The sequence below is a fragment of the Sphaerodactylus townsendi genome, linkage group LG03 (assembly GCF_021028975.2).
Source record: "Sphaerodactylus townsendi isolate TG3544 linkage group LG03, MPM_Stown_v2.3, whole genome shotgun sequence".
Lineage (NCBI taxonomy): Eukaryota > Metazoa > Chordata > Lepidosauria > Squamata > Sphaerodactylidae > Sphaerodactylus > Sphaerodactylus townsendi.
The window spans coordinates 120,335,958-120,363,166 of record NC_059427.1 but is presented as its reverse complement, the minus strand read 5'-3'; the positions used below and the strand labels follow the sequence as shown (position 1 = coordinate 120,363,166).

The window sequence follows — 27,209 nt, the reverse complement described above, 5'->3', positions numbered from 1 at the left end:
ATATGGTAGAACAATGCTAACCATTTTTCTTTGTGTACACGAATCCTGTAAAACCAGCCCTGAAATCAATGCTGTGATCAAAATAAAATCTCCAGCATTTAGAGTAATACTCTACTACAAGTTATGCTTGTCACAAAGCAGCAACTGAAAATAATCTTCCTGGGGGATTCCAAGTGACTGGATTAAAAAATGTGCTGTCCCTTTAATTGAGGCTTACAAAGATGTTATATACGAGGTGATATTATTTACCTCAGTGCCTTGAAAAGTCTCAGCTGCCCATTTCCACACATTAAAGAGACAGGCCATTTTTCTCTAGGCCTGCTGGCAACTGTGCACACAAACACTTCCAGCAAACAGGGCCTGCTCTGACATCAAATGGTGAACAAATCTTCTCCTTGGTCCTGAACTGGTATGAAGGAACACAGAGCCCTGAATGCAAAATGGATTTTTAATTACATTTGTTAAAAAGATGCAAAGGCATTTCCTGTAGATTCATTATTATACCAGAAGCCCTAAGGAGATCAGGCAGGCAAACTGGCTCAGGGTCTAGCAATTTTCTCTCTGGTAACGGAAAGACTGCTGGTCCTTGAAGAGAGACAGGAAGTTCTTTCAAAGAAGAGGGTGTACTTTGGTGCCACTGGAAGCTTTTGTGCAATAGAAGGTTGCGGTCCTGCTGAATTTCTCCTAGTGGAGAAGAGCAAAGGTCAAGTTCTGTAACTGTCTCAATGAGCTGAAAATCCAGTGAATACTGTATAACAATAACAAACGCCATGCTGATGCAAATCTGTAACTTGTGGTGCAGTATAATCGTCTGATAGCAACTATCTTGGGCCAAAACTAGGCTTGATGATAATAACTGGAGGTGTTTAAAAATCTAATTGCCCTAATTCCAAGAAAAGAAAAATGCAGGGCCTATTTTGAAAGGCAAAAGGAGTGCATAGCAGAGACTGCTTATTCCCCTCCAGTTCTAGCTAAGATCCCTTTTTAGTATCAGTAAAACTGCCAACAGCCTCGAGGAAAAAAAGTCTCGTTCCTTCAACAGACTCTTAACATGTAGAATTGGACAGCTGAACCTTTCTGATGACACAGAGGTAAGTGACATCATCTGCTACATAACATACCACCAAGCCTCTGTTCAAGAGACTGGACTTTTTTTTGCCAAGTTGTTGGCAACCCCCAGTATCAGAGCTCAGTTAAGAGGGGGAAAACACTCAGAGAGATACCTTGTAGAGGCAAGCCTACCAGGGGGGTGACGAGGGGGTAGCTTAATCTGCACACCCCTTTTGTAAGGTTAAAATCAGATCCCCACCTTTCTGCATGGTTGGAACAGTTCATAGTTAAACACACGTGCAAGTGTCATGCCTTCTTTTGCGATAACGCAATTTACCTTTGCATTACACAGCTGACAAAGTCATCCCAAGCAGAGTTACACCCTTCTAAATCCACTGATCTCAATGAGCATAGAAGTATATAATTGCTAAGGGGGATGATAAAAATCTGTAATCATATGCACATCTATCTGTGATTTAGGCTATCTATATATTTCTATCCTCTCTCTTGTCTATTGAGCTCAAAGCAGCATACACAGTACTCTCCTTGTTCCTGTTATCCTGAAAACATCCCTAAGGATGACTCACTAGCCCAACATTGCCTGATTTGCTCTGTGGCTGAGTGGGGATTTGAGCCTTGGTCTTCCCAGTTGAAAGTCAACACTCTGACTCAGGGATTTCTAATGTTGAGGAGTCTATGGCTCATTCCGCACATGCAGAATAATGCACTTTCAAACTGCTTTCAGTGCTCTTTAAAGCTGTGCGGAATAGCAAAATCCACTTGCAAACAGTTGTGAAAGTGGTTTGAAAACACATTATTTTGTGTGTGCGGAAGGGGCCTATGGGGACTTTCAGATTTTTGTGGGAACCTCCACAAAAGGAGAGGGCTGCCAAGGAGACTGCCAATCACAAATTGTTCAGAGGTTTCAAGCCAAGCATTCTCCTACAGGATGGAAGCAGCCTCCAACTGGGCATTCCTGCTAAGGCCATACCTTAACCTTTTAGAGAGAGATTCTCCCTTGCATCCTATTAAGGATTCTGTACTAGACAGTTTTCAAGACTGTGGCTCTGCAAAAACTGATTAGCCACACAGATCTCTAAGGTTTATCACAGAAACTTTTCTGCTGCTATCTCTGATAATGAAATTTTTCTGCCTCTAACTCTGCTAATGCATAATTAGCGAGTGAGTTCTATTCTTTTGAACTATTAGCCCAGAAACAAAACAGGACACCTGCATAAACGTTCACCTCTTTTTTTGAGAAAATAAAAGATTATCTTTATTGAGCCAGACAGAAAAAAATAAAGGCACAAAAGAATTAACCTCACAAATACTGTGGAAATGAACCATGTTACCCAACATCTTACTAAGAGATCTCATTTCTTCTTCTGAGACTTCCAACCAGAGAAATCTGATTTGCTTGTCACAAGAATGCTTATTAATAGAGAAATATTATTCTTGCCTTTCTTTAACTTTGAGTTCTCATAATAATGTGGTTATTTCTAGATATCTGATTGGCTACAATTAAATAAGTAACATAAGTGCCTGCCATAGATGCAGACAAAATGTTAGGAGCAAAAACTACCAGACCACAGCCACACAGCCTGGAAAGTCCAGCCATGAAACCTTTCAACAAGTGCAAATAGCCAATCACTAGGTGAATTTAAGATCAATGACAGAATTCTTTAAAAAGCAGTTAATCCAGCCTTTTTCTGTAACTGTTCCAACTTACTGTCCAGGACAAAGATAGATCTAAGCAACAGGTGTGTAATCGCTTAGTCAACTTGCAAATTCAGCAAGAAAAAAGAAGTGATATCATTGAAACTGTAACACCCTCTTCTAAAGTCATTCTTCAACAGAGGTGATGAAGGAAGTTGGGATGGCTCCTTGTTTTGGGGAAGAAATAAAAAAAGGTAAAGTTTCCCCTTCAGTCGTATCCGATCCTGGGGTACCACTGCGAGCAGTGATTTTATAGGCAAGCCGCTTTTGTGGGATAGTTTGCCATTGCTTTCCCAGGCTATTGTTTACCCCCTAGCTATAAGCTAGGTACTCATTTACCGACCAAGGAATGGATGGATGGCTGAGTTGACCATGAGCCAGCTGCCAGGATATCTGACCCACAGGGGGCTCAAACTCCTGACCGTGTGAGTGGCAGTGCAAGCACTTAACCACTAAGCCACATGGCTCCTTGGGGAAGAAATACTGCTTAGGTTTAAGACAGGATCCCAAGCAGAGCAAGTGAAGTCACACTAGAGGAAGGGAATATCCACATCAGTCTTCTCCCATTATAGTTTTCTGTGCTCCACAAAACTGTGCTCCTGTGGGTCAGTGGACCTCCCCCACAGCCAAACAGTGAACAAAGTGGGAATCTGCAGTGGGAAGGGAACACTGACAGAAATGGAGGGTCTGCCACAAGGGGATGCTTCCAAGTCTAGTGTCATATGCTGAACTGTGTGCACATTGTTAAGCTGAGGGCACAAAGCTTGATATATATAAGATCTTATTCTAACTAGCTAAAAGCTCTTCTGTCCCATGGGTTTTGCTCAGTAATGGAGTTGGGAAAAAATACAGGGCTGCTCAGTCACTCTAAGAGCTATTCCATGTCACATCAAAGATCAGATGGAACATGGACAAGAGTGAACGTATTACAACTATCAGTAAGTACACTTGCTTATTCCTGCCAGTCATAATAATGTGCTCAGCAGTCTGTGGTTAAGTGATTCTTCTACATACCTTAATGTGTCTGACAACTTCCTCTGTTGCACTGGATTCAAGCAGAGTAACAGTACAACCTCCAAAACCACCACCAGTCATTCGGCTGCCGTAAACACCAGGGACCTCTAAAGCAGCTGCTACCAGCTCATCCAGTTCTGCACAACTGACTTCATAATCATTCCTGAGAAAGAAAAGCAAGTCACTGCTAGAAAGGAAGGTCATCAATGGCAACAAAAATGATAGGCAAGGTTTTTTTTAATGTGTCAGAAAGAAAACCCAAGCACAAAACTTACAACAGATGAGAGTTCACAGCACACCATGGTGTTGCTACAGAAGCTGCCAAATATATTTGAGGGTCGCCTATCAGTACAATCCTGGGGGAGGTACCCCTTGGGAGGCGGCCTAACCCTGGCACTGGCGTAAATGCCCTCATGAGGGGCAAATATGCAGACAGAAGAAGAAGCAGAAGAAGAAGAAGCAGAAGAAGCAGAAGAAGAAGAAGCAGAAGAAGCAGAAGAAGAAGAGTTTGGATTAATATCCCCCCTTTCTCTCCTGCAGGAGACTCAAAGGAACTTACAATCTCCTTGCCCTTCCCCCCTCACAACAAACACTCTGTGAGGTGGGTGGGGCTTAAAAGGCATTTATACCAGCGCAGAGGCACTTATGCCAGTGTTGGGGAGCCATGTGGCAGCACAGTGCTCAGGTACCAGTGCTGCCCCAATGCCAGTGCTCCTGCAGTGCCAAAGGGGTATTTCCAGGGCCAGAGACAGCTTTAGTTGGTTTCCTGAGCCCTTTCAGCCCAGGAACTTATGCCAGAAAAAGATAGGCACTGCCCTTGAAGACATATAGAACAGCTGTACAGCAGTTCAAGGGAGTGTCTTTATTGCCTTGGTGGCTGTAGCACCCTGACTGCGGCACAACTATGCCCCCCTTGGGGTAGCCCTGTGAAGAGAAGCATCTAGCAGGTAACAAGGGGTCATGGAACTGCCCTTTTCCAGGTGAAAGTCTAAATTTTAGTTACTTTCTTGTTTGTAAAACTGTACAAAACATTATTTTAATTATTTAGTTGAGCACTATACCCAAAAAAATTCAAATGGTTATTCATTACTTCTCTGGAACAGTAAAATTCTGTTACATCTGTAGAAAATATTTGTAATACAGAGATTAAGAGAATAAATTATGATTTGGAAGGTCCCTGGTTCAACCACAAGCATCCCCCTCAGTAATCCCAATGAGAAAGGTGGAACTCTGGCATTGCAAGTGGCCTGTCTGCCTGCACAGAAGTCATTTCCATGGAGAACAAACCTACATGTCTTTAAACTGTGTGTGCCCTTCATAAATGTGACAGAAATCTGAGGTCATTCATCACCTGTGTCACATGTACATATGGCAGCCTGAATGCCTATAGGGCTGACACACACGACCACCTATCCGCAAAAACTTCACAGGGGGTGAAATGGCCCTAAGCATTTTGGGTATCGGCCTACCGCAAAGAATTGTGGCTCTCCACCATCAGTTGCCCAAATCTCTTGTAATCCCTGGACTGCAGCACCTCAGCTGCCTTGGCAGTGCGTTCGATCTCTCCAATCACGTGTCTGGCTCTCCTGTATACCTCCTCACTCAGCAGGGCTTTAGAAGCTGCACAGGAAAGTATCTACAGTTAGGCAAACTAAATTAAGAAATTATCTTCTAGGAATCACCTAGGTTACCTAACTCCCCTTCAGAAAAAAATGAAGTAGAAAACAAATTCTGGAACTAAACATACATTTACATCTTAAAGTTGCCCCCCCACCCCCCGCACCCCCCAGTTCATTGGCATTCTTCTGTCCATCCCTTTTTGCTCAGGATACACCTCTGAAGATGCCAGGCACAGATGCAGGTGAAATGTTCGGAACAAAATCCACCAGACCATGGCCACACAGCCCGGAAAACCCACCAGAACCAGAGTAGAAGCTGACAATAGTCAACTCCACCCCTGTGAATGCCCCGCCCTGCATTGGCATCCAATCAGACGCCAGCATCGCTCCATGGGGGCACCTGCTTCCGGATTTCACCACTGCAGAGTTGAGGGCTGCCTGACTGCCAGTGCTTTTGTCCTCTCCACCGGTGGGGGTGTCCCTTAAGCCGGCAGAAGGGGGAAAGTGCCAGTGCAGCCCCACACCAACGTCACTAACCCCCATCCGCCCTCCCCCTCCCATAGGATTAGGCCATTTATCTCCCCATTTCTTTTCTGGATAATTCTTACCCTCTAAGTCAGACATGCTGGCTTCTCTCAGACTTGCCTTGCCAAGCACCTTTGCTGCCTCTTCACACTGGCGCCGACGCGTGGGGTATTCGCTGCCAGTCAAGGTGTGCCGTATATTGGAATTGGTGATAAGAACAACTAAGTTTGGATCAGTCAAAGGAACCAATCGAGTCTCTAGTGACCTGGATTGAAAGGACACAACAAGCCAACATGAAACAATTTCAAACATCTGGGGCTTTTAAACTGTAGATTTCTATTGTGAACTTTCCCCATGTTGCCTTCAATCTTGTTGAGCTACCTTGGCCCACCTGCTCTCTCTCTTTCAATCCCACATGGTTGTTGTGAGGATGCTGTCAGGAAAGGAGAATCATGTATGGCGCCCACAGCAACTTGGAAAAAAAGTGGTATTAAATATATTAGATATATAGAATCATAGTAGATTTATTATCCGGACAACTAGCTTTTCTTGGTCAGTTTTTTAAACAGGGGTCACAAAGTAAAACTGACTTATGTTTTAATCAGATTCAGTTGGGAATTCAAACAGTCTATTCTGCTATATGGGAAGAAGATAAAGTAACTTTAACTAAATGTGATTGATCTGAAATGCTGCAGAAATTGGAGATGTTTTTGCCAGTAACTGGAAAATAAAAGGATAACATGGTACATAACTTTCAGGGAAGGGAGTAATACCAGTAACTTTCTGCCTTCCATCAGATTCTCTGAGTCTTCAGCTCTTCACTAAAGGGCCAGGCAGAACTTGACTCCATAATTGATGATTATGGCTACTTGGATGTAAGGGGCTACATGACAATTGGGTATCTCAGTAAGCACACTGAGCTACAAATTACATCCTGACCTGCAGTCTATCAGCAAAGCATGGCCCTCCTTCCCCATCACAGAAATGAACTGGTCCATGATCCCACAAGGCATCATTGCAAAGGTGTGCTCCGCTTTCTGGCATGCCAGTGCCTTAGCTACTGGATCCCCATCATCTGTGTCATGGAAGAAAGAGACATTTATAGGCAGATGAGTACTCCTCTGCTCCATGCAATGGCAGCAGGCATAATTTTTGCACAATTATTTTCTCCCATTATAGCCTCCAAACTTGGGTGGAGGACATGAGCCTTGGTGGATCAGATCAACATCGTCTTTCCAAATGGGAACAGACAACGGCTTCTAATTAGTTCACAAGATGTGCATAAATGTTGCCACTCTTTCCTGTAGTTTGTCTCCAACATCTGATATTTGGGGTTATTCTGCCTCTGGAGATTTCATTCAGCTGATATGGCTAACAGGTGCAGCATGTTCCAGACACAAGCCAGTGTTTTCTTACCTGGACAAAGCTGCTGCAGAAATGTATAGGTAGCCACCTCCAAGGACGCTGAACTTGAGAGACCACCACCCAGTGGAACATTATTGGTTATGACTACATTAAAGCCAGGCAGGGGGGCCGCTGCAGAAAGATAGAAGAACAACAAAGCTTTCAAAGAGAATCAAAAGTACTGCAAAAAAATTACAAAATGTTCCTGTTAGCACCGGGTTTCCTGAGTTCTGTCCTATCCTGAGAGAAGAGAGGCTCAGTTTATAGATACCAATGAAAGGAAAGTGCCCTGCTTTGAAGAGCTGAAAGCCGAATTAGACAAGTTATTGTTGGATTCCTTTCTGGAAGGTTTGCACGAACTGCCATGACGAAATTCCCAACACTCCCATTTGTTTACCGTATTGACTGGACTTTATCATAGTGAAGATAAATCATTAAAATACAACTAAGTAAATTTACTAGAGAGAGAAGCTAACTATCTGTGCTCCACTCAACATATTTTTACCAAAGGGTTGAACAACAAAGATAAGCATTAACTTCGGTATGCAGCATTAGAAGTAAAATGTGAACAAACAAAATCCATCTTGCAGGGCAATCCTAAGCACAACTGCATACTTCTAAGCCCATTAACTTCAATGGACTTCAATCTTAACCTGAATCTTCATTAAAGTGTCAGTTTAGTGTAACAGTAGAATCAGACTAGTATCTGGGGGGCCCACTCTGTCATGGAAGTTTGCAGGGTGACCTTGGCCCAGTCATAAACTCTCAATCTAACTTACTCATGGAGTTATTGGGAGGATGTAATGGAGGAGGAGAGATAACTCTGGTTAGGATCTGGTTAGTAACTTCCTCATTCTTTAGCAATCGCCAATTAATAAATGATACAATAATGTAATAAAACCATTCGGAAATAGTGCCACTGAACATGTATGGACTCCTCTTGTCCCAAAGCATCTGCAAACTCTTCCCACAGAATGGATTAGTGGGGCTTCTTTCCAGGTAACAGATTGCCAGGTAGTTCTGAGACTCGGCATCTCTTCTGGCAACTCATTTGAAAGGACTGGCCTAGAATACTGGCCATACCTTCTTTGACAACTCTCTGAAAGCACAATCCATTTTTTAAAATTTATGGTAACACTCTCATGTCATCACTAAATTTGGAGCTGCACATTAAAGATGATCACTTTAATCACTGATCCATCCACCATTCTGATACCACAGCAGGGAACTGGCGGGGAAGATTCTTTCCATCAGTGAACACTACAGTGTTCTTTTCTCACCCCCAGTTTGCCAAATAATACAGTTGCCTCAAGATGAACACAGACTGTACCCCTATAATGCTGGATCACCCCCTTGATGTAATTTGCCCATCGAGGTTCTCCTGGTTTCAAGGCACCACCTTCTCCTGGAACTGGAAACTGAACTTTTCTGGGCTCTTCAGCTTCTTCAGCTGTTGTGATGATGCATATTATTCCATCTTGTCTTGGACTCCCAACTATCACGGTTCCCATCTGCAAGGCCTGAAAACAGAGACAATGCCTGAACCTATCCCAGCAACAACCCAGGAACAAAGGTTATGTAAGTCACTTTCCAAATCGCTTCTGAAAGAGTAGGTTGACAATGACAGCAGCTTAGAGGTGTAGCTAGGGAAAATGGAGCCCGATGCAAAATCTGAGTTTTGCTGCACCTCCCCCCATGTTCCTTTGTGTTTTTTATAATTTTTAGTGGGTTTTTTTCAGTTTTAGGCCTGCAGGGGGTGCAGTTTTTAGGCTAGCAGCATCAAAATTTCAGGATATCTTTAGGATACTATCTTGATGATACCAGCCAGGTTTGGTGAAGTTTGGTTCAGGGGGGTCCAAAATTATGGACTCTCAAAAGTGTAGCCCCCATCTCCTATTAGCTCCCATTGGAAACAATGGGGAATGGGGGCACCCCCTTTGGGAGTCCATAACTTTGGACCCCCCTGAACCAAACTTCACCAAACCTGGCTGGTATCATCAGGATAGTCTCCTAAAGATATCCTGAAATTTTGATGCTGCTAGCCTAAAAACTGCACCCCCTGCAGGCCAAAAACTGAAAACACTAAAAATACAAAAAACCCTGAAATTTTGGCTGCCCCCCAGGCACATGCCCAGTGCAATGTGCACCTCCCTGGCCCCCTCCCCTCCCTTGCATGCCACCCCTCCCTCCCCTCCCTCCACTAGGGTGGGTGGGCCATGTCCAGATGCCGGACCTCCTCCCTTCCCTTGCATGCCACCCCTCCTTCCCCTCCCCCTCCCTCCGCTAGGGTGGGTGGGCCATGTCCAGATGCCGGACGCCCTCCCTTCCCTTGCATGCCACCCCTCCCTCCCCTCCCTCCCCTGAAAACACTAAAAATACAAAAAACTGAAAACACTAAAAATATAAAAAACCCTGAAATTTTGGCTGCCCCCCAGGCACATGCCCAGTGCAATGTGCACCTCCCTGGCCCCCTTGTAGCTATGCCTCTGCAGCAGCTATGAGGAAACATTGCTGAAGATCAGCCTAAGAGGCAGAAGACTGGTTCCTGCTTCCATAATGTTTAGTAAACAAGAACCTTTGTTTAAGGAAGTTATGATTTCCTTCACAGCAAGGCACTGCAAAATCAGGGGTGCTACTTGAGTATTTTGATACATTTAACAAGGAAATTACTTGCATCCAAAGAAATAACATAGAATATGACTGTGCTGTGCCCACCACTTATCTGCAGCCAGTGTGCATGTTCTGTGAGGTGTTTGGCAGTCATAGCTAAAGACTGGTTTGAGAATCTCTAGGCTAAGCCATGCTTCCTAATAGATGCAAATCTGCAAGGAAGTCTGACCAAAAGGGGCTTTTCACAGGAGAACTTTCAACAGGAACCAAAGCATTTTGCTGCAGTTCACTGGGATTTCCTTGTGGTTTCCTTCCCTCCATTCACACTGGCCTTTTAGGACAATTTTCTCATTACCATGCTGCAAATGGACTCATTCAAAAGACATGGTGATATCAGTAACATATAGGAAAGGGTATAAAAACATACTTAAATAATGGAAACATAATTTGCAAACAAATAATTCACAAAGGGGGAAAAATCTCCTAATAAACCGAAACTATACTGATTTCTGTACTCAAATCCTTTATTAATGAAGTAAGTTATTTACAAAGGTATTTATTTTTGTTCTTGGTTTCTAATAACTTGGATAGAGTTCTCTTCCCTTAGGCATCAATACTATATCACGTAATTTAGATGACCACCCCATTCCCCCTGCATTATAATGGAAAGTGTAGATATAAACAAATTCAGTGTGAGAAAAGAACCAGAACCAGTAGGGCTGTATTACTGCTTAAATTGGGATCTGGCGGTCTTGCTAACTCTTTTGGGATACTTTCCTCCAGTTTTGAAACAGGAAGATTTTGTGTTTCAAATTCAAGATTATTCTTCAAATGCTCCTTGACGTTGAAGCAGTTACACTATGTACTTTCTAAAACGTGATTTTATGATGCATGTTTTAGTTTGCTAGCTGCCCTGGCAGCCCTTGTGCGTGTAGAAAAGGAAAATAAACCCACTTCCATAGGATCGCCCCCCCCCCCCCCCGCGTCACATTTCCAGAAGGTAGTAACTATTTGATGAGGAACTTTGTCCTATTTCTACCTTAGCCGCTCCTTACCATCGGCAGCACGAAACCCTGGTTGTAATCGGTGTGTTCCCCGATCAAGTTCACTCTTCCGGGCGCTGACACAGCGATCTTAGGATCCATTCCTCCAAAAGCCTCCTTATACACCCGGCGGGCGGTCGCCAGGAGCGATGACAGGTCGGAGTCCTTGAGCCCTTCCATGTTTAGATCTGCAGGTTATAGGCCCTGAGGCCAGATTCTAAGTGCCTCTCGGTGTAAAGGATCGGGAGACAGCGGGTGTTCACTCTCCATAAATTAGGGAACAACTGCAAATCTTACAACACAGCCCAGCACAACATCCGCATTGTTGATCCCTCCTCCCCACGTGTCTCCCACTGGGTCCCCTTCTTCCTGCCCCAAATTGGCATCGTCGCTCCGCCCCTGCAATTTCATCAATGACCTCTAGGGGTCGCTAGGCCTCCTTTAAACCTCACCTCCGCTGTTTCCGCAGGCGTTTCTTTTCTTGCTTTCAGCGTAACGGAGACTGCGCATCGACGTTGGAGAATTTCAGAGAGGTTTCGCATCTCACTTGGAAATTTTGATTGTGCCGTTTCTTCACGAGGACTAAATGCTAGTGTAGAAGGAAGCTAAGTTCACAGTGTATCTAAATTTTACAATCACGATTTTGGCCCATTTTATGTAGGCAAAAACAGAGCTAAAGCACATACAAACTGCAAGGAGCTGCCTCCGGATCTTTCTGCTCCAGGGCAATTTCTGCAGAAACGGCTGGAGAGCATCAGATTCCTCAAACCCAGGCTGAAAACAAACTAACCCATTTATACCTCAACTGTAAACACTTTTCTATTATTGTGAAGTTCATTTATTTTAGCAGGACTTACTTTCCAAATGAGCTTAGCTTTGGAACGTTAATAATAGCTTGAATATTAAATGCAGCAAATAGAATTATGGCCATGAATTTATGCTGAATGGCAGTGAGTGGACTTTCTACTTTTGCACAAAGAAATGTTCTGCTGGTGACCCCAGGTGTCATTGTTGGGCAGGCTCACGTGTCAGTTTGCAACATAGCAGGTGACCTTTATGTTAGTGGCTCACTTATGAGGCAGGGGTCAGGATGGATTTTTCCTGTTTTGATAGTCTAGATGGGCACTCATTTGTTTAATGCTAAGTAGGTCATTGCCATTCCTTGCTTTGAGTTTAGAAGAGACCCTTTGAACTCTATGATTATATGACTTCTGTGAATTTCAGAAGATAGCTATGTCCAGATGTTACAGCAAGAATGAAAAGGAGTCTTGTAAAATCTCAAAAGCTATTACACTGATTATGACATAAATGTTTGTGTACTAGAATCTACCTCATCAGATTCAGAAAATGTGCTTCCAGTGTATAGAGACCCCTTCTGCGCAGGCAGAATAATACACTTTCAATCCACTTTGAAGCTGGATTTTACTGTTCGGAATAGCAAAATCCACTTTCAAACCATTATCTTTCAAGAATATCCTGTCCAGCCCAAAGTTGGCTGTGTGGCTGTCTTCCTTTATGCACAGATGCCACCTCAAAGTTCAAAGGCAAAAGAATACAGGTTGACATGAGGGATCAGTCGTTGTGCCATGCATGAAATAGGTAAGTGTCCGCAGCAGCTTGTCATATTTGACATACAGTTTATTGCGACTGCCGGCACACCTTGAAGGAAGAAGCATTGCTGTCATTCTTCACAGGTGGGCTATTGTCATAAGAGTTCACTATTGGTTTAGGATTGCTGCGCAAGCAGAAAATAGTGGATCTGAGCATAGTGCTCTGTTCAATAGTAGGATTGGGGAAAGATCCTTCTCTGGCCATGCGAAACCCTACATTTTGGAAGAGCGTTAGGGCAGCGGAAAAGTCCATCCTGTAACCAAACCTGTTATGAACTAACCGTGAATTCTATTCCATAGAGAAATGAGCGTCACTCTGGGCACTTTCAGTGCAGGAAGTTGCAAAGACTAAAGAATTAATGTCCCCAAACTGGAAAAATAGCCCAAAATGAGAAAGAGAAGGGATATCCTGTATCCAAACATTGTCTCTGGATCAGTCCTAGATAAAATGAGTCAAGCCCATGGGAGATACTCATGTTTCCATCTGATCTGTTCAGTCCTGCCATAACACCATCCATAAGCAAAGCAATTTGATTTCTCCCTGCCTGCCTCTCCAATCTCACCCCTTTTCTCTGTATTCTGTTTGCAGAGCATATGGCATCTCCCTGAAATGCCGTTTTATATTTGCGGAAGGGACTGGGCTGGCTTGCTGTTGGATTCCACTGGGTGGAGACAGGGCGGCTCTGTGGAGAAGCAGCTGCTGCTGCTGTTGCTGAGGGGAAGGTTGGGGAAGGCAAAGAAGTGCGGCATGAGTGGGAAAGAGCCGCTGCTGGCAGCCCTGAAAGGTGAGAGGATAGAAATGCAGGGCTGAGTGGCAGTTTCCTGGGAAGCAGGGGAAACAGAAGGCTTTGGGTGGAAGGAGGGGTGTGATTCTTTCCGGTTGTAACAGGTGGTTTATTAGAAATGTAGCACTGGAAAGCAGGTGAGACTTTCCTCATTTTGTACCTTGTTGCCATAGGGAACAAATATGAGGTTGGAGGGGATCTGTTCTATGGCAAGCATTAAAACTCTCCCCACCCCAGTCCACATCTGAAAGGTGGGACTTATGCTGCATCCAGTGGATTTCTTGTGCCCGTAGTTTTGTGGGATCTGAGAATTTGTGGGTCCAACTTGCAAGTCTTTGAAGCACTTTTCAATCTTTGTAGGGACCCAAGTAGCAAAAACTTTCTATGGTGGAAACATCATGTTTATATACTAATGACAGCTGTCATATGTGCTGCAAGAGATCATTTGGGGGCAGTTCCCGTGCTTTATACAATATTCTTATATTAGGGGGTTCCTGGGGATGCAGGAAAGCTGCACATCTGAATTTGTTACCAGTAACTCAACTTTCCCTGAAAATATTCTCATCCCTGGCTACTATGCAGTCTGAAGCTTTGGCTACCTTTGATACCAGAGAACAGTGGGACATTGTAACTTAAGGAAACACTGCTTCCTTGTTGCTGTGTTTGTTCAAAGTAATGAAATTGCCCCCTCCTTTGAGAATATAACTGGTTTTTTTGTTTCCTAATTCCAGAAATCTTCAGTGCATTTTAGAACCTTTTGAGCCTAGCCCAATAAATCCAGTTAAAATATTAGGAGCACTTGGGTCTTATAAAACACAGGAAGATTGCTATTCAAGCTTCTCATATCACTTATTCAAAAATCTGTTTCAAGTATGTTGAGAATTGCCCTTAAAAAACCATGCTCACAAATAATGGGCAGAAGACTGAAAAGTGCTTAAAGTGGCACCTGTCAGTTTGACCTCAGTTTGCAACACATCCAATGTTCTGTTTAGGACTAGGTGCAGGTTAGCATATTTTCTGCCATGCCTAGGCCTAAAGTCTTCCCTCCTTAGCTAATTTTTCTTTTATCCAGCAAAACGAAGAGTTCTGGGGGACCCAGCTTGCTCCCCATGTAGTTGGTCCTAATAAAAAGTACATGGTGGTAGTAAATAATATTACATTACTTTTTTATTACAATGGACTTACTGTCTATTCTGCACAAGAATGTCTCTTACGCTGGCCTGTGGGACAGAAGGGTGGAGTTCAAAATTCCAAGAGAACAGTCAATATTTACAGAACTTAGCCCTGTATAAATGCATGCAGGAGAGGATAGGTGACTTTGTCACTTTTATTCACTTGTTTCTTTTTTAATTGTGCAGCTCTTGTCCTCCAAGAGCACTTGAGACGGCTTATAGGCATAAAACAAATCATTGTGAGCAGACTTCACCATCAAATTCCCCTGCACAGATCTTATTTAAATGGATAGGAATGACCCTTTGTGTCAGTGGAGCTTGCTCAGAAGGATGACCCAATGGATTGAATTGTGTCCTATATACTAGAAAGGACCTCAACAGAAAGTCATAGAAATGATAATATCCCACATCTTCATAAGTAAGAGCAATATACAAAATCCCCTCAGTAATTTGAGAGCTAGGCAAGGAAAATCCCCATTGCTTCATCAGCTTAAAAGATAAAAATAAATTTTAGAAACTATTTAACAGGATAAAATCTGAAGTATGCCGAGAATGCAGAAGGGGCCTAGAATGGAAAACAGCAGCTAAAAGCAGTTTAAAGCCCAGTTGGAACTAGATACTTGTAGTTGAGTGGGTATCTAAAATGGCAATCAGTGCTAGGGAAGGAGTTTCAAAATTGGGGCACTATCATAGAGAAAACACTTAAGAGATACAATTACCTAAGAAGTCAGAATCCAGAGTAATGGCTTATATGCAGTGAGGATTCAACAAGGTATGTTACCTAAGACTTCTGCGCTACCTCTAGACCTCAACTTACTGTCTCTCACCATCCCTGACCAGGAGCTAAAGCACCTAATATTGTTCCCTCCTTTCTCCCTAGATTCCTAAACAAACCATTGTGAGCCTGCATTCCTAGCAGGTCTTTCCAAATTCTTGATCATCTTGAAAGAGTTGGGAAGGCCGTATTGTGCGTGTGCAGATTGCTAAGCTTTTTAAACAGATCCATGGGGAGCAAGGAAGTAAAGAGCACTGGATTTTCTGACTCCAGGTAGCATGGCAGCAATTACTGTATGGGTGAGGGCAGGTAGGTTGATACTCCCCAAAACCTAATGCCTGAGGCCACCACCTCATTTGGCCTTATTATGGAGTCAGCCATGATCACCTGATTATATTGAGGGTCAGAGAAAATCCCATGAGAGAAAGTATGCCTTCAGATTCATTAGGCCCAGGCTGTTGACATATCTTCCAGCATTCCCTGAAATAAATTGGCAACCAGAGCAACCAAGCAAGAACAGCCTTCTCTGGCCGATTTTGCATGCCGAAATTGCCCCTCTGTTGGCACGGGAAATGCCCTGATGCAATCGGGAGTTTTGCACTGCCCCGGCGCTGCAGTGTGGCTGCCACGTTTCTTGTGGGGAACCATTTGGGGCTTCCCTCACTGGCCCTGACTAGAACGAAGGAACGAGCCGGGCAGCAGTGGGGAACTACAAGCAGGGTGAGAACCCCAGCAAGTACTCTCCCCGGCTAAGCCACGGAGCATTTAGAAAGTGCAAAATTACCCTCTGTGTCCAGTTCCAGTCATGGGTTAGGAGTCAGAATTCTGTACTGGCTACAGCATCTGGCCAATTTCAGGAGCTGCTCCATGTAAAGCACATTTCAAGCATTAATCCAAGAATCAAACTTCCTCTTCCAGAAAGAGAAGGGTATGTAGGGTATTTTTCAAAAACTGCAAAATACATGTCATGATCCAGGCAGTCATTTCTTTGAAATTCCTTGATATCAGAGATCAATAACTTAATACTTCACACCAGTCACCTACCATCACAATCCTCATTGTCACCCCAGAAGCCAAATTAAAAAAATGGTGGAGAGATAGTGACTTCTGTGGCATCAGGGCATGCCAGCTGACCACTTTGAGGGACTGGAGGTCGGGAATCTGCTCATTCCCTTCTTAAAATGGTGCTAAAGTTTTCTGCCGCTGTACAATATTTCTAGTGATTCGACACACTGACAGTTATGTCTGATTAAGATGCACCATGGGTAGTGTCAGGTTTTTGCAAATGTGGTGGAAAGTACCTTCAAGTCACAGCTGAAATATGGCGATCCTGTAGGGTTTTCAAGGCAAGAGAGGTTCTGAGGTGGTTTGCCATTACCTGCTTCTACATCTGGCATTTCTTGGAGGTCTCCCATCCAAAGGCTTATCCTGTTTAGCTTCCAAGATTTGATGAAATTGGGCTAGCTTGGGCTAGGGAATCTGTATTCTTTGTTCAGAATAAACATGCAGTGTTGGTTCATTTACACAATATTGGAAACCCTTCTTAAGGAAATGGGCAATTTTTCAAGTTTATGGTGTCTGCAAAATCTTTTCCCACTAACTATAGGATAGGTTGTTGTGAGTTTTGTGGGCTGTGTGGCCATGGTCTGGTGGATCTTGTTCCTAACATTTCACCTGCATCTGTGGCTGGCATCTTCAGAAGTGTATCACATCTGTTATACACTGTGTCCCAGACTTCTCTCTGTGATTCACCTCTGAAGATGGCAGCCCCAGATGCAGGTGAAACGTTAGAGACAAGATCTACCAGACCATGGCCACACAGCCCGGAAAACCCACCACAACCAGTTGAATCTGACCATGAAAGTCTTCGACAATACATTAACTATAGGACACTTTAAAAAACAAAAACAAAGGGCACAATCCAATCCATCCACCTGTTTTATATACCTTTCTATGTGCATTAAAGCACCTGTTTTGCAAAAGAAGTGTACAGTCACTAAAGGCAAACTCAATCTTGGTATGTTTTGGCAAGTGGTGCAATTTGCAACTACAACGTACTTTAGAGGACGAGGTAATTAACAAAAAAAGAATAATTCAAAATATTTCTATTGGTAGTTTTTATTTTGAATGTAATGCTTATTTCTGCGTTCTGTTTTCTCATAGGGTGCATTCGCAGTCTTCAGGAAGGCACTAGCTCTTGTACAGACACTTCCCCACATCTACATTCCTTTTGTGAGATCCTGGAAATGATCCTTCGGAAAGGAATAAAGCGTGAGTGGTTTGTGTTTGTGCTGTGGGTGGATAGTATGTTTGCATGTACACCCTGTTTGGGGGGAGCTGCATAGTAAAGTGGGCAATAGCAAGAACAAGGACCATGTAGTCTCTATGACCCTATCAGCATAAAGTTTGTCAGCCCCATATTGTGTCATGTTTAACTCCATAGTGGCAAGACTGGAAGGCTAGAGGCTCCCATGTGGGTGTATCACCTAATGGCATATGGAAGCTAAATTAGGAAGGGGTGGGTGAAGTGCACTGTACTCATTTTACTGTAACATTTTTAAAAAATGAGAGCAATCCTGTTCTGAATTGCTCTTGTTGTCACAAAACCCATATTCTGCAACTGGAATAAAAGGGAGGCATTTCTACAGTACATACTGTTGAGAGGTCTAGGGGGGCCCCTGTCTTATTTGATGTCCAAGAAGAAGCTCGAGGAGACCATGGAGGAGAAGGCGCTTGGGACCCTGAACAGACAGCCTTCTTCATGCCTTGTAACTCCAAGCATGCATTTAGTACAGGTGGGGAAATGCCACAAAATACCATGCAGATGGCTTCTCAGTACGAACAATTAAGCCAGGCCATTGCCCTGGCAGCCAGCTGCAGTGCTCTCAGCTGACAAGACTAGTTGCAAGACTAATTCTCAGTTGCACAGGGATATTTTCTGTGCTCACGCCGGGGCATTTTTTTGACCATGCAAAAATGGCCTAGTCGTGGGCTGGGCCTACTGGATGGATCAGAAGAGCCTCTCTCCCATTAAAGGAGAAAAGGGGCAAATCTGTGTGTGGGGGGGTGGGGAGCAGCAGTGGCGTAGTGGTTAAGAGCAGGTGCATTCTAATCTAGAGGAACTGGGTTTGATTCCCCGCTCTGCTGCTTGAGCTGTGGAGGCCTATCTGGGGAATTCAGATTAGCCTGTGCACTCCCACACACGCCAGCTGGGTGACCTTGGGCTAGTCACAGCTTTTCAGAGCTCTCTCAGCCCCACCCACCTCACAGGGTGCTTGTTGTGAGGGGGGAAGGGGAAGGAGATTGTAAGCCCCTTTGAGTCTCCTACAGGAGAGAAAGGAGGGGGGATATAAATCCAAACTCTTCTCTTCTTCTTCTACTTAAATCTTAGTAGTATTCCTCAACAGCCTCTCAAAGCCCTCTCAGAGGGAGAAAATAGGGCTGTGAGATTGAGTGTGTGTCATGGCAGGAAGGAGGAGGATATGGGTGCAAGAACCCTCTCCCAATTGGGACAAATGAGGCCCAGGAGAACCGAGGGAGGGAGGGAGGGAGGGAGGTCATTCTCTAAATGGGCATACACGCCTAACCATTTTAAGCCACTTGGCTTCTTCCTAAGGTAGTGCAGAAAGATTTCGGTACACTCATTAAACCTACTCTTAGAGTTCCTTCAGTGAATGCAGTTTACAATAGGTTTAAAATTAAAACATTGATAATTAGATACAGCTTGTGAGGGATTTGAAGTTGCAACAACCATTGAAGAATGGTGACCAGGGAGAAAGAGGGAACTCTGTTTGTCATGTATGCATCATCTATCTATGCAGGCACAAGGAGTTTCTGCAGCCTGCATAGTCACCGAGTTTGTTTATAGTAGAAAATATTCACATCCCCACAGACTAATAGGCCTTTGTCGATACACAGATTGTTGATCCATGCATGCAGAGAACAAGGACCTTCACCTTCCTTAGTTGCTTTGCAGTGCTGGCAGTCAACAAGACCACTTTGAACCCCCAGTGGTCACACCTGATATAAATGTGCTCTAATTTCTGTTTTGTGAGGCTATCAAAATCTTCCTGCATTACAGAAACATAAAAATAATGCCAGTAATGTTTGGCTGTGCAACATAATGAACATCTGTGTTAACGTTTTGTAAAAGTCTTCTTGTCTTCTGCAGAGCCAGTTCTGGGTTTCAAGAGGAGGGACTACTGGCACTGGATAGAACAACTCCCTCATCAGGGGATCCATTGCAGGTAAATGGCCTGCAGGAGCAACTTGTGAGGCAGCAGAGACCAGAGGGAAAGCGAGCCAATATGGGGCAGTGGCTAGAGAGGGTGGGGTTTGGAGAGGGGAGAGGCTTCAATGGAGCATAACTCTGCTGAATTACAGACTTTCTTCCAAAGTGGCCATTTTCTCCAGGTGAACTGATCTGTTGCCTGGAGATCAGTTGTGATGAGAGGAAATCTCCAGTCACCACCTGGAAATTGGTAACCTTAACACTGGGTAGAGTGCTTAACTGTCTTGGTCCAGTCATGAAGCTCGCAGGCTGACCTTGATCTAGTCCCCATCTCTCAGCTTCATCATCTCACAGGATTGTTGTGTGGATAAAAGGACAAGTGGAAACAGCAAGGATAAGGCCCTTTCCATACATGCAGAATAATCCACTTTCAATGCACTTTCACAATTGTTTGCAAGTGGATTTTGCTATTCCACACAGTAAAATCCAGCTGCAAAGTGCATTCAAAGTGGATTGAAAGGGCATTATTCTTCATAAAAATGTAAGAAGAGAAAGAGTCTTGATTTTCCGCTTCTTCTCTTGTTTGCACTGTTTTTTAAAAAAATCTATTACTGTGTAGTCCATAAGGTTTTATACTAAAGTTGTACCAAAAAAACTATGCTCATGGTTTTTCATCATGTCTGAAGCCCTAATTTGTGTGTGTTGCTTTCTTATTTTAAGTTTAAATATTGGGCATTTGTGGGAGAAAATATTTTCCTTTAGAGCAGAATTTATTGTTCCTTAAACATGTAGTGCCAATCCTTATGTTTGCTGGAAGGAATTCCAGGAGGCACATAATTTTTCAGTCTGAATTGTAGTCATTCCCATTTTGAGTAAAACTTGGTCAACATTCCTGTTTTGCTAAAGCAAGCTGAAAAGACAAATAGAGCCCAGGGTAACACTGTTTTCTCTTTCCCTATAGCACGATCCTTCTGTCGATCATGATTGAGAAAACAAATTCTTCTGAGAAGGTGCTCACAGCGCAAGGCCGAGGGCGGTACTTCCTACGTCAGGCTTTGAATGGGAAGTTACTAGCTGTGGTTTTTCAGCAGCTAGTCAGAGCTCCCAGGTTGCTTGAGGTGGGAACATGAAATAATCCAGAGAATTTGGGGGGAGGAGGAGAGAGGAAGTTACAATAATGAAATTTTTTTTCTCATTTCTGTGTAAATTCCCTGTGTAAGCTAGGCCTTAAACGCAATCTGGGAACTTTACTTAATGCTTGTTATGTGTGTGATATGCCTGTGACAATATCCAAGTGACTCGATTCTTCATGTTTGCAATCTTCAAGTATGTTTTCATATCCCTCATGTTGAGCAAGTACCAATTTGCCATCAGACCAAAGACAGTGTCCTTTTTGTTGGCTGACATTAGTCCTGCAGTTACACAATCTGTGGCCAAATTCTTGTCTATTATAATATGTTTAAGACACTTTCCTGCTGCTTACTAACATGATAATCTCATGAAGTTATTTTATTAGTGGCTTAATGTTCCTTTTATCATGTATTTTGTAATTGTTATTGATCTATGAACTGTGATTTTATTGTCTGGCTCAAGATAGCCAGTCGAAGGAACTTAATGTTAATAAAGGAAAAGAAGGAGGTTGGGGGAGGGGGCATTAACCATATCTGGGCTAGAAATGTAATTCTTTGAATACTTCAGGTTATCATTTTGGGTCAAAAAGATGACGCATCCACAGTGGTTCTTTAGATTTTGTCTTCTAGTCTAGTTAAGAGGTGTCACCAACATCATCTCTCAGTAAATAATTATTGCTGCTCTCCAGACATTCCAGTTTTCCATAATTATTTCTTTCTGATGCTTTTGTGACCAACTTATTTAAATTGTGCTAATTTTTTTTTTTCATTTTAAAAAATCTGATTTCAGTGGTATGATCCAGTGACCTCCATCTTGGGTAATGAAGACTTCTTGGGTAAGATTTCCAAGCCAAATCATACAATGTCTTTTTGCGTACAGAGGGTTTCATGATATTTTGAGCCACAGTTTGAGGCAGAGGCGGAGCTACCAGGGGAAGGGGGGCGCACGTTGCACCGGGCATGCACCTGGGGAGCCAGCCTCTCTGAGGAGTCGCAATAAAGCCTAGACACTCCAATCCATTGATCGATTGGACAGGGGACGTCCTGAAGGAGATGGCATCTTGGACAAGCATTGCCGTGCCACCACCCCCAGCCCTGAGTCCAAGGTTGTTGGACAAACTGGAAACCAGTTGGGGTGAGGTCATTGAGGGCAACTGTCTCACCCTCCCTCACCCAGGTTTCAGTTATGCACGTGAGGTTCACAGCCTGATGCTTGATATAGTCACAGAGGATGGCAGATTTATTATTAATGGACCTCGCATTCAACAACAACAACCTCGGAGCAGAGTCTGAGACCCCAACCACACAACCTGCATCTCTTGGGATAGGCTGTTGGTCAGAAAGAGAACGAGTATAGCCATATCTCCCTTTTTGGTGGTTTATTATGAATGTCCAGGAGCCAGAATCTGCATGGCTTCTCCAGATAAATTAGGGAACTACAATTCCCATCAGCCTCTGTCAGCATGGCCAATTGGCCATGCTGGTAGGGGCTGATGGGAATTGTAGTTCCTGAACTTCTGGAGAGCCGCAGGTTCCCTACCCCTGGCCTAGGCCTACTGCTATATCGCTATAATATGCATATTATATCGCTATAATATGTACAAAGAAGGCAAATAAAATTATACAGTTTACAAAATATCACAGAAGCTAAATTTCAACTCAGATAGAAGAAGAGTTGATTTTTATACTTCACTTTTCTCTATCTTTTAAGGAATCTCAAAGCAGCTTACAATCTTCCCTTCCCCTCCCCATAACAGACACTTTGTGAGGCAGGTGGGGCTGAGAGAGTTCTGAGAGAACTGTGACTAGACCAAGGTCATCCAGCAGGCTTCATGTGGAGGAATGGGTAAACAAACCTGGTTCACCAGATAATGTGCTCATGTGAAGGAGTTGAGAATCATACTCAGTTCTCTGCTGGTTTTAACTGCCACTCCACGCTGGCTCTGTTAGGTAGGCTGAACTTTGACTACAGCTTCAAAAAAAGTACAGCTTGGATTTCAGGCTGTGACTTCAAAAGCTGAATCTCAACTGAAATAACATTGGAGAGATTAACCATAGTTCAACATATTCAATTGCAGCTTTTGAACGCAGAGTCTGAACTTGTGCCTTTTGAAGTTGAGCTCAGAGTTTAACTTCACCTATCTGATTGTAGTTGAAATTCACTTTCGCAGTTTTATCTTGCATTGGAAATTGTGTATTTTATTGGATTATTTTCTGTATTATTGACTTTGGGCTCTTTGAACATGGGAGAAAAGGGGTGTGGGGTGACGGTGGAACTTTTCCTGCATTTTTCAGCATAGTCCGAAAATGCCAAAACACAGAGAAGCTCTGTGTGGACATAACCTCTCCTCTTTTGATATCTCTCCCATGCTAAAAAAAGATGCTAGTCACAAGCTTCCTTAGGACCAGAAACCTCTGTATTTCAACTATAATCAACTATATTTCAACTATAATTTCAACTACAGCTTTGCAGTAAACCATGAGGCTTTGTACCTCTGAAAACAGCTTCATGTTCTCCATGTCAGTAATCTTCCTCCTGCATCCTCCTGCTTTCAACCACTGTTTCTACATTTCTTTTTCTGATATCCTCTTTCTTGGATACACATGTTGCCAGTCCTTTTGGAGGCTATCTGTGCAACGACCTAGCTAGGTTGCCATTGTGTTCCTGGGTCTATCTGCCATGTCTTTATTCCACCTTTCCTGCCAGGAACTTGAACTGTGGCGTATCTGGAAAGGAGGACAAATCAACCTGCTCAAACCTTTTAATGCAGTAGAATCCTGAATGTCCTATTCCCTTGCTCAAACTGAGTACCCAGGATATTTTAAGTGCAGAGTCTGATAGCTTACCCATGCAATTCTCAGTGTGAAGCAAAGAGATACTGCTAGTTGCTAGGGCGACGCAAGCTTATCATCATCTTTCTCTGTGGTCAGTTTGATGGGTGGAAATGTTACAAATTTGGGATCTCTGAGAAGGTAATGAGCAAGGAGGTGTGTTTTAGTTAGCTTCTGAAACAGAAGAAAAAGAAGATGACTTTGGATGTTTACCCCATCTTCCTCTCCTGTAAGGAGACTCAAGGTGGCCTACAAACTCCTTTCCCTCCCTCTCCCAAGAACAGACACCTTGTGAGGTAGGTGGAACTGAGAGAGTTCTGAAGAACCGAGACTAGTCCAAGATCATCCAGTAGGAATGCAGGAGTGCGGAAACACATCTGGTTCACCAGATAAGCCTCTCCCACTCAGGTGGAGGAGTGGGCATTCAAACCCAGTTCTCCAGATTAGAATCCACCTGCTCTTAACCACTGCACCACACAGATAAGCGTGTGCACACCACTGTGTCAGGTTGATGTAAAGTTGCTGGGTGATTTCTCTTCAACTTTATTCAATACTGTTTATTTGTTCCATTAGTTTTATATACCACCCTTCCCCTCATGGGCACAGAGCAGCTTCCAACATTTTTAATAAAACAATAAAACCCATTTCAAACAAGATTTCAAACAACATACAAACTCCATTAAAAACTACTCAATAAATTGATGGTGGCAGGTCATTAAAATATGACACTAAACCACTGAAGGAAAGAGCGTGGAAGATGGAAAAGGGGAAGGCTGAGATGGAAAATACCCATTCTCCTCCTTTCATGTTTCAGTGGCTCATTCAACTTCTATGGTTGGCATCTCAGCAGAATCCACTTTACACTAATCAGCCTGCAAGATTCAAACTGTGTAACTCATTGCTAACTTGTAAGAAGCTCATGTTTGCCCATTCTTTCTGACTTCCTCTTTTAACACTTGAGGTGCTGGTTCTTTGTTTCCCCAAGCTGTAGTTGTCCTTCTGAGCTTTCTGTGGCGACAATGTTATCCCTGTTGCTCTCTGTTCACCTTTCTGAGCCCTTTTTTGTTTTTTTCACACACTCACCCAATCACACACCCTTCTGTTCAAATTACAAAAGTCAAAAGTTCAGGCCATAGTTAATTTACAATACATCTGTGTTATATCAATTATATGTTCAGATTCAGATGGGCGTCACGCAGCAAGCACTTAAAAGCTGGCTATATGACATCTGTAACCATGAGAGGCAATTATCTGCAGCACTTTGTTAGGATCCAGAGTTGTCATCTCCACACTTCCACCAATATGCAAGGAATTATGTAGAGGCAGTAAATACTGGGATTAATTGTGTAACTGAGGGCTGCAAATGACCTCTCTGTACAATGATGATCACCACGCAATGGGTTGGACCTTTGCCTTCCACATCCTATTGCAGGCCAGAATGCTCCCTGAAATGCTGCTCTTGAGGGACAGGGGCAGTGGTGGGATTCAGCCTATTCGCACGTATTTGGTAGAACTGGTAGCTAATTTTTTATCTAGTTCAGAGAATTGTTGTAATCCCACCACTGAGTCCTTTTGGATCCGGTTGTTAAATTATTTGAATCCTACTACTGGTACAAGGGACACCATGGACAGAATGAGGGACAAGACAGAGGGAGAGAGAATTGGTAAAAATTGCACCCCTTTCTGTCAGCTGAAATTTTCTGCTAGTATCCATCCCAGGAATCTCTTAAGTGGCCGCTATGTAGTTTTCCATTCTCTGAATTCATTCTGCATATGGTTTGATTTGACCTAGAGACCAGAGCACCAGCCTTTTGCCTTATAAGGGCAAAACAGATGATTAGATATTCTGTGTCTCTCTAGGCAACATTCTAGTCACAGGACTCCGTTGGGAATCATGGAGTGGATCCAAAAGAGCCTTTCTGTTCCCAGAGGAATCACCTGTTCATGGAAGGAGTCATTCCATTCAGAGATGACTCCTTCTGTAGCTGGAAGGACAACTTTGGATGTGACCTGATAAGATTCTATGCTCTGATATGGTTGCCCTTCAATCTGTCTTGAGTTACAAGCGTAGAAAACAGCCTTGTATGGCATTAATTGTATTGGCATAAGTTAGTACCTTATTTTAGGGAAGGTTCTCTTACTGTGACAAAATATGAAACCCCCTGCCTTACTGTGGCTTTGTCAATAGCCCTTTAACTTACTGTTAAATAAGGGCTATCAGAGATCAGATGGTAACTATTAGTCTCTATTCTCTTTATTCAGAGCCTTTCCTGTCTTTGATGCTGGTGGTGACAGAAATGAGTTTCTCGCTTGATGTGCAGGTACAGTAATAATTGATTGTGAGACATAAGTTGAATGTATTTTACTTTGCTTAATATGTTCAGTGCTGGCCAGAAGCTTCCCTTCCCCACCACGCCTGCCCTTCTGGCAAGGGGAAGGCTCTGGAGTGGCCCAGGAAAGGCCCAGTCCAGTCGCAGAGGCAAGGCAGTCTGAGAACCAGCCCTGTCCGGCAGCTGTAAAGAGGAAGGAGCAGGTGGGCCAGGAGAAGCTGCTTAAAAAAAGACTCTGAAGGAAGAGCCAGGAGGAAGGACTGCAGTTGGGGCCCAATGTGGTGGGAGGGAATAAAAGGGGTAAGGGCCTGGATGGCTGAGGAGACTGTATCCAGTTAGCTGTTGCCCAGCACAGGGCTAGTCAGCAACTGGGAAGAGCTCCCTGGATGTCAGAGGCAGTTGAGATCTATTTGAGGTCAGAGGAAAGGCGCCTCAGGACCCTGGGGAGAGGGCTGTGCCAAGTGCAGCGGCCCAGGGACATCAATCTATTTCTGAGCATATGTTCCTCATAGTTAATTGTTTAATTTTTCAAATCATGCTGTACTTCATTTGTAGAATTCCAGTTTCTTAGATGAAAGCTGGCAGCTTCCGGTAAGACATTTTAGCTCTCCTTCACTTTTGACAAGAGTTACTATATTCTCCCATTATGTCCCTTATAAAGGATGTCAGCATTAAGCATTTTTACACCTGAAGGAAATAGTCAAATTGGCACCTATGCTCTGGGTTGGTGTTTTATTTATATATATTTTTAAATAGCTCATAGAGACAGGGGCAAGAAAATGTTGCCTCTTCTGAACTCTGTCCCCCTAAATACATTTACACTATAATAAATCTCCCCTGCCCTTTTAAACAGCAATTTTAATTTTAAAAAGAGATTTACATTTTCCATTACAGTCACTCTTTCAACCAAAAAAAGTGATCAAGAAACTGTCTTTCCAAGAAACTTGATGCCATGCCTCTCTGATCTGCATCCAGATTTCTCCCCACTGGCCGATCTCTCTTCCTGTTTTCAGAAAGACAAATACAGGTGATTTCCGCACAGCAGAAATGAAACTTCCTGCAGACATTTTAAAAAGATAAGTTTGGGCTCTTTTAGTTTGCACACAACCTATCGAAAACAGCCAGCCAAAAGTGTTGCCAGCCAACTCTTTTTTCCCGCCTGCTGCACATAGCTCTTGTCAGTGTCAGTTGCCCCCCCCCCCCCCCCGCATTTTGTATGCTGCTGCAGAGATTCCCCATGTCTTCACCATTTGGTGAAGGTTTTCCATGGAGGTTTCCTCTGCTTGCAGCTCATCTGCGCATGATTACCTTGTAAAAAGTAGATGAATAAAGTTTGTTTTGCCTGGCGATCCCGTTCACTTGT

At 43.5% G+C, this 27,209-nt stretch overlaps 2 protein-coding genes across 4 annotated transcripts in view; one reads left to right on the top strand and one right to left on the bottom strand.

Annotated features, from left to right (window-relative positions):
- Positions 1–434: 434 nt before the first annotated feature.
- On the bottom strand, positions 435–11,342 carry GALK1 (galactokinase 1). Its single transcript, XM_048490779.1, has 8 exons — positions 10,994–11,342; positions 8,659–8,848; positions 7,341–7,460; positions 6,864–6,999; positions 6,008–6,189; positions 5,250–5,400; positions 3,781–3,943; positions 435–684 (listed from the first exon to the last, which is right to left on the bottom strand). Exons 1-8 carry the CDS (start codon positions 11,159–11,161, stop codon positions 610–612), a joined length of 1,185 nt encoding a protein of 394 aa, XP_048346736.1. The 5' UTR covers positions 11,162–11,342; the 3' UTR covers positions 435–609.
- Positions 11,343–13,262: 1,920 nt separating this feature from the next.
- Positions 13,263–27,209, top strand: part of LOC125429561 — a 32,224-nt gene continuing 18,277 nt past the window's right edge. For 2 of the 3 annotated variants that reach the window (XM_048490777.1, XM_048490776.1), the window contains exons 1-7: positions 13,263–13,376; positions 17,487–17,594; positions 19,495–19,570; positions 20,516–20,672; positions 21,475–21,520; positions 25,779–25,837; positions 26,402–26,437. In XM_048490777.1, coding sequence (XP_048346734.1) covers positions 13,340–13,376; positions 17,487–17,594; positions 19,495–19,570; positions 20,516–20,672; positions 21,475–21,520; positions 25,779–25,837; positions 26,402–26,437 — 519 coding nt within the window. In that variant the 5' untranslated portion in view covers positions 13,263–13,339. The remainder of the gene's footprint in view (positions 13,377–17,486; positions 17,595–19,494; positions 19,571–20,515; positions 20,673–21,474; positions 21,521–25,778; positions 25,838–26,401; positions 26,438–27,209) is intronic. The other variant, XM_048490778.1, reaches the window with a different exon arrangement.

Bases quoted from the DNA above. Each gene is read 5' to 3' on its own strand.
- GALK1 (XM_048490779.1), bottom strand. From the start codon at position 11,161: ATGGAAGGGCTCAAGGACTCCGACCTGTCATCGCTCCTGGCGACCGCC. The intron at 6,190-6,863 runs GTCAGGATGTAA...CTTTCAATCCAG, and splicing joins GCTTTGCTGATAGACTGCAG to GTCACTAGAGACTCGATTGG. The intron at 685-3,780 runs GTATGTAGAAGA...CTTCTCCACTAG, and splicing joins AAGTTGTCAGACACATTAAG to GAGAAATTCAGCAGGACCGC.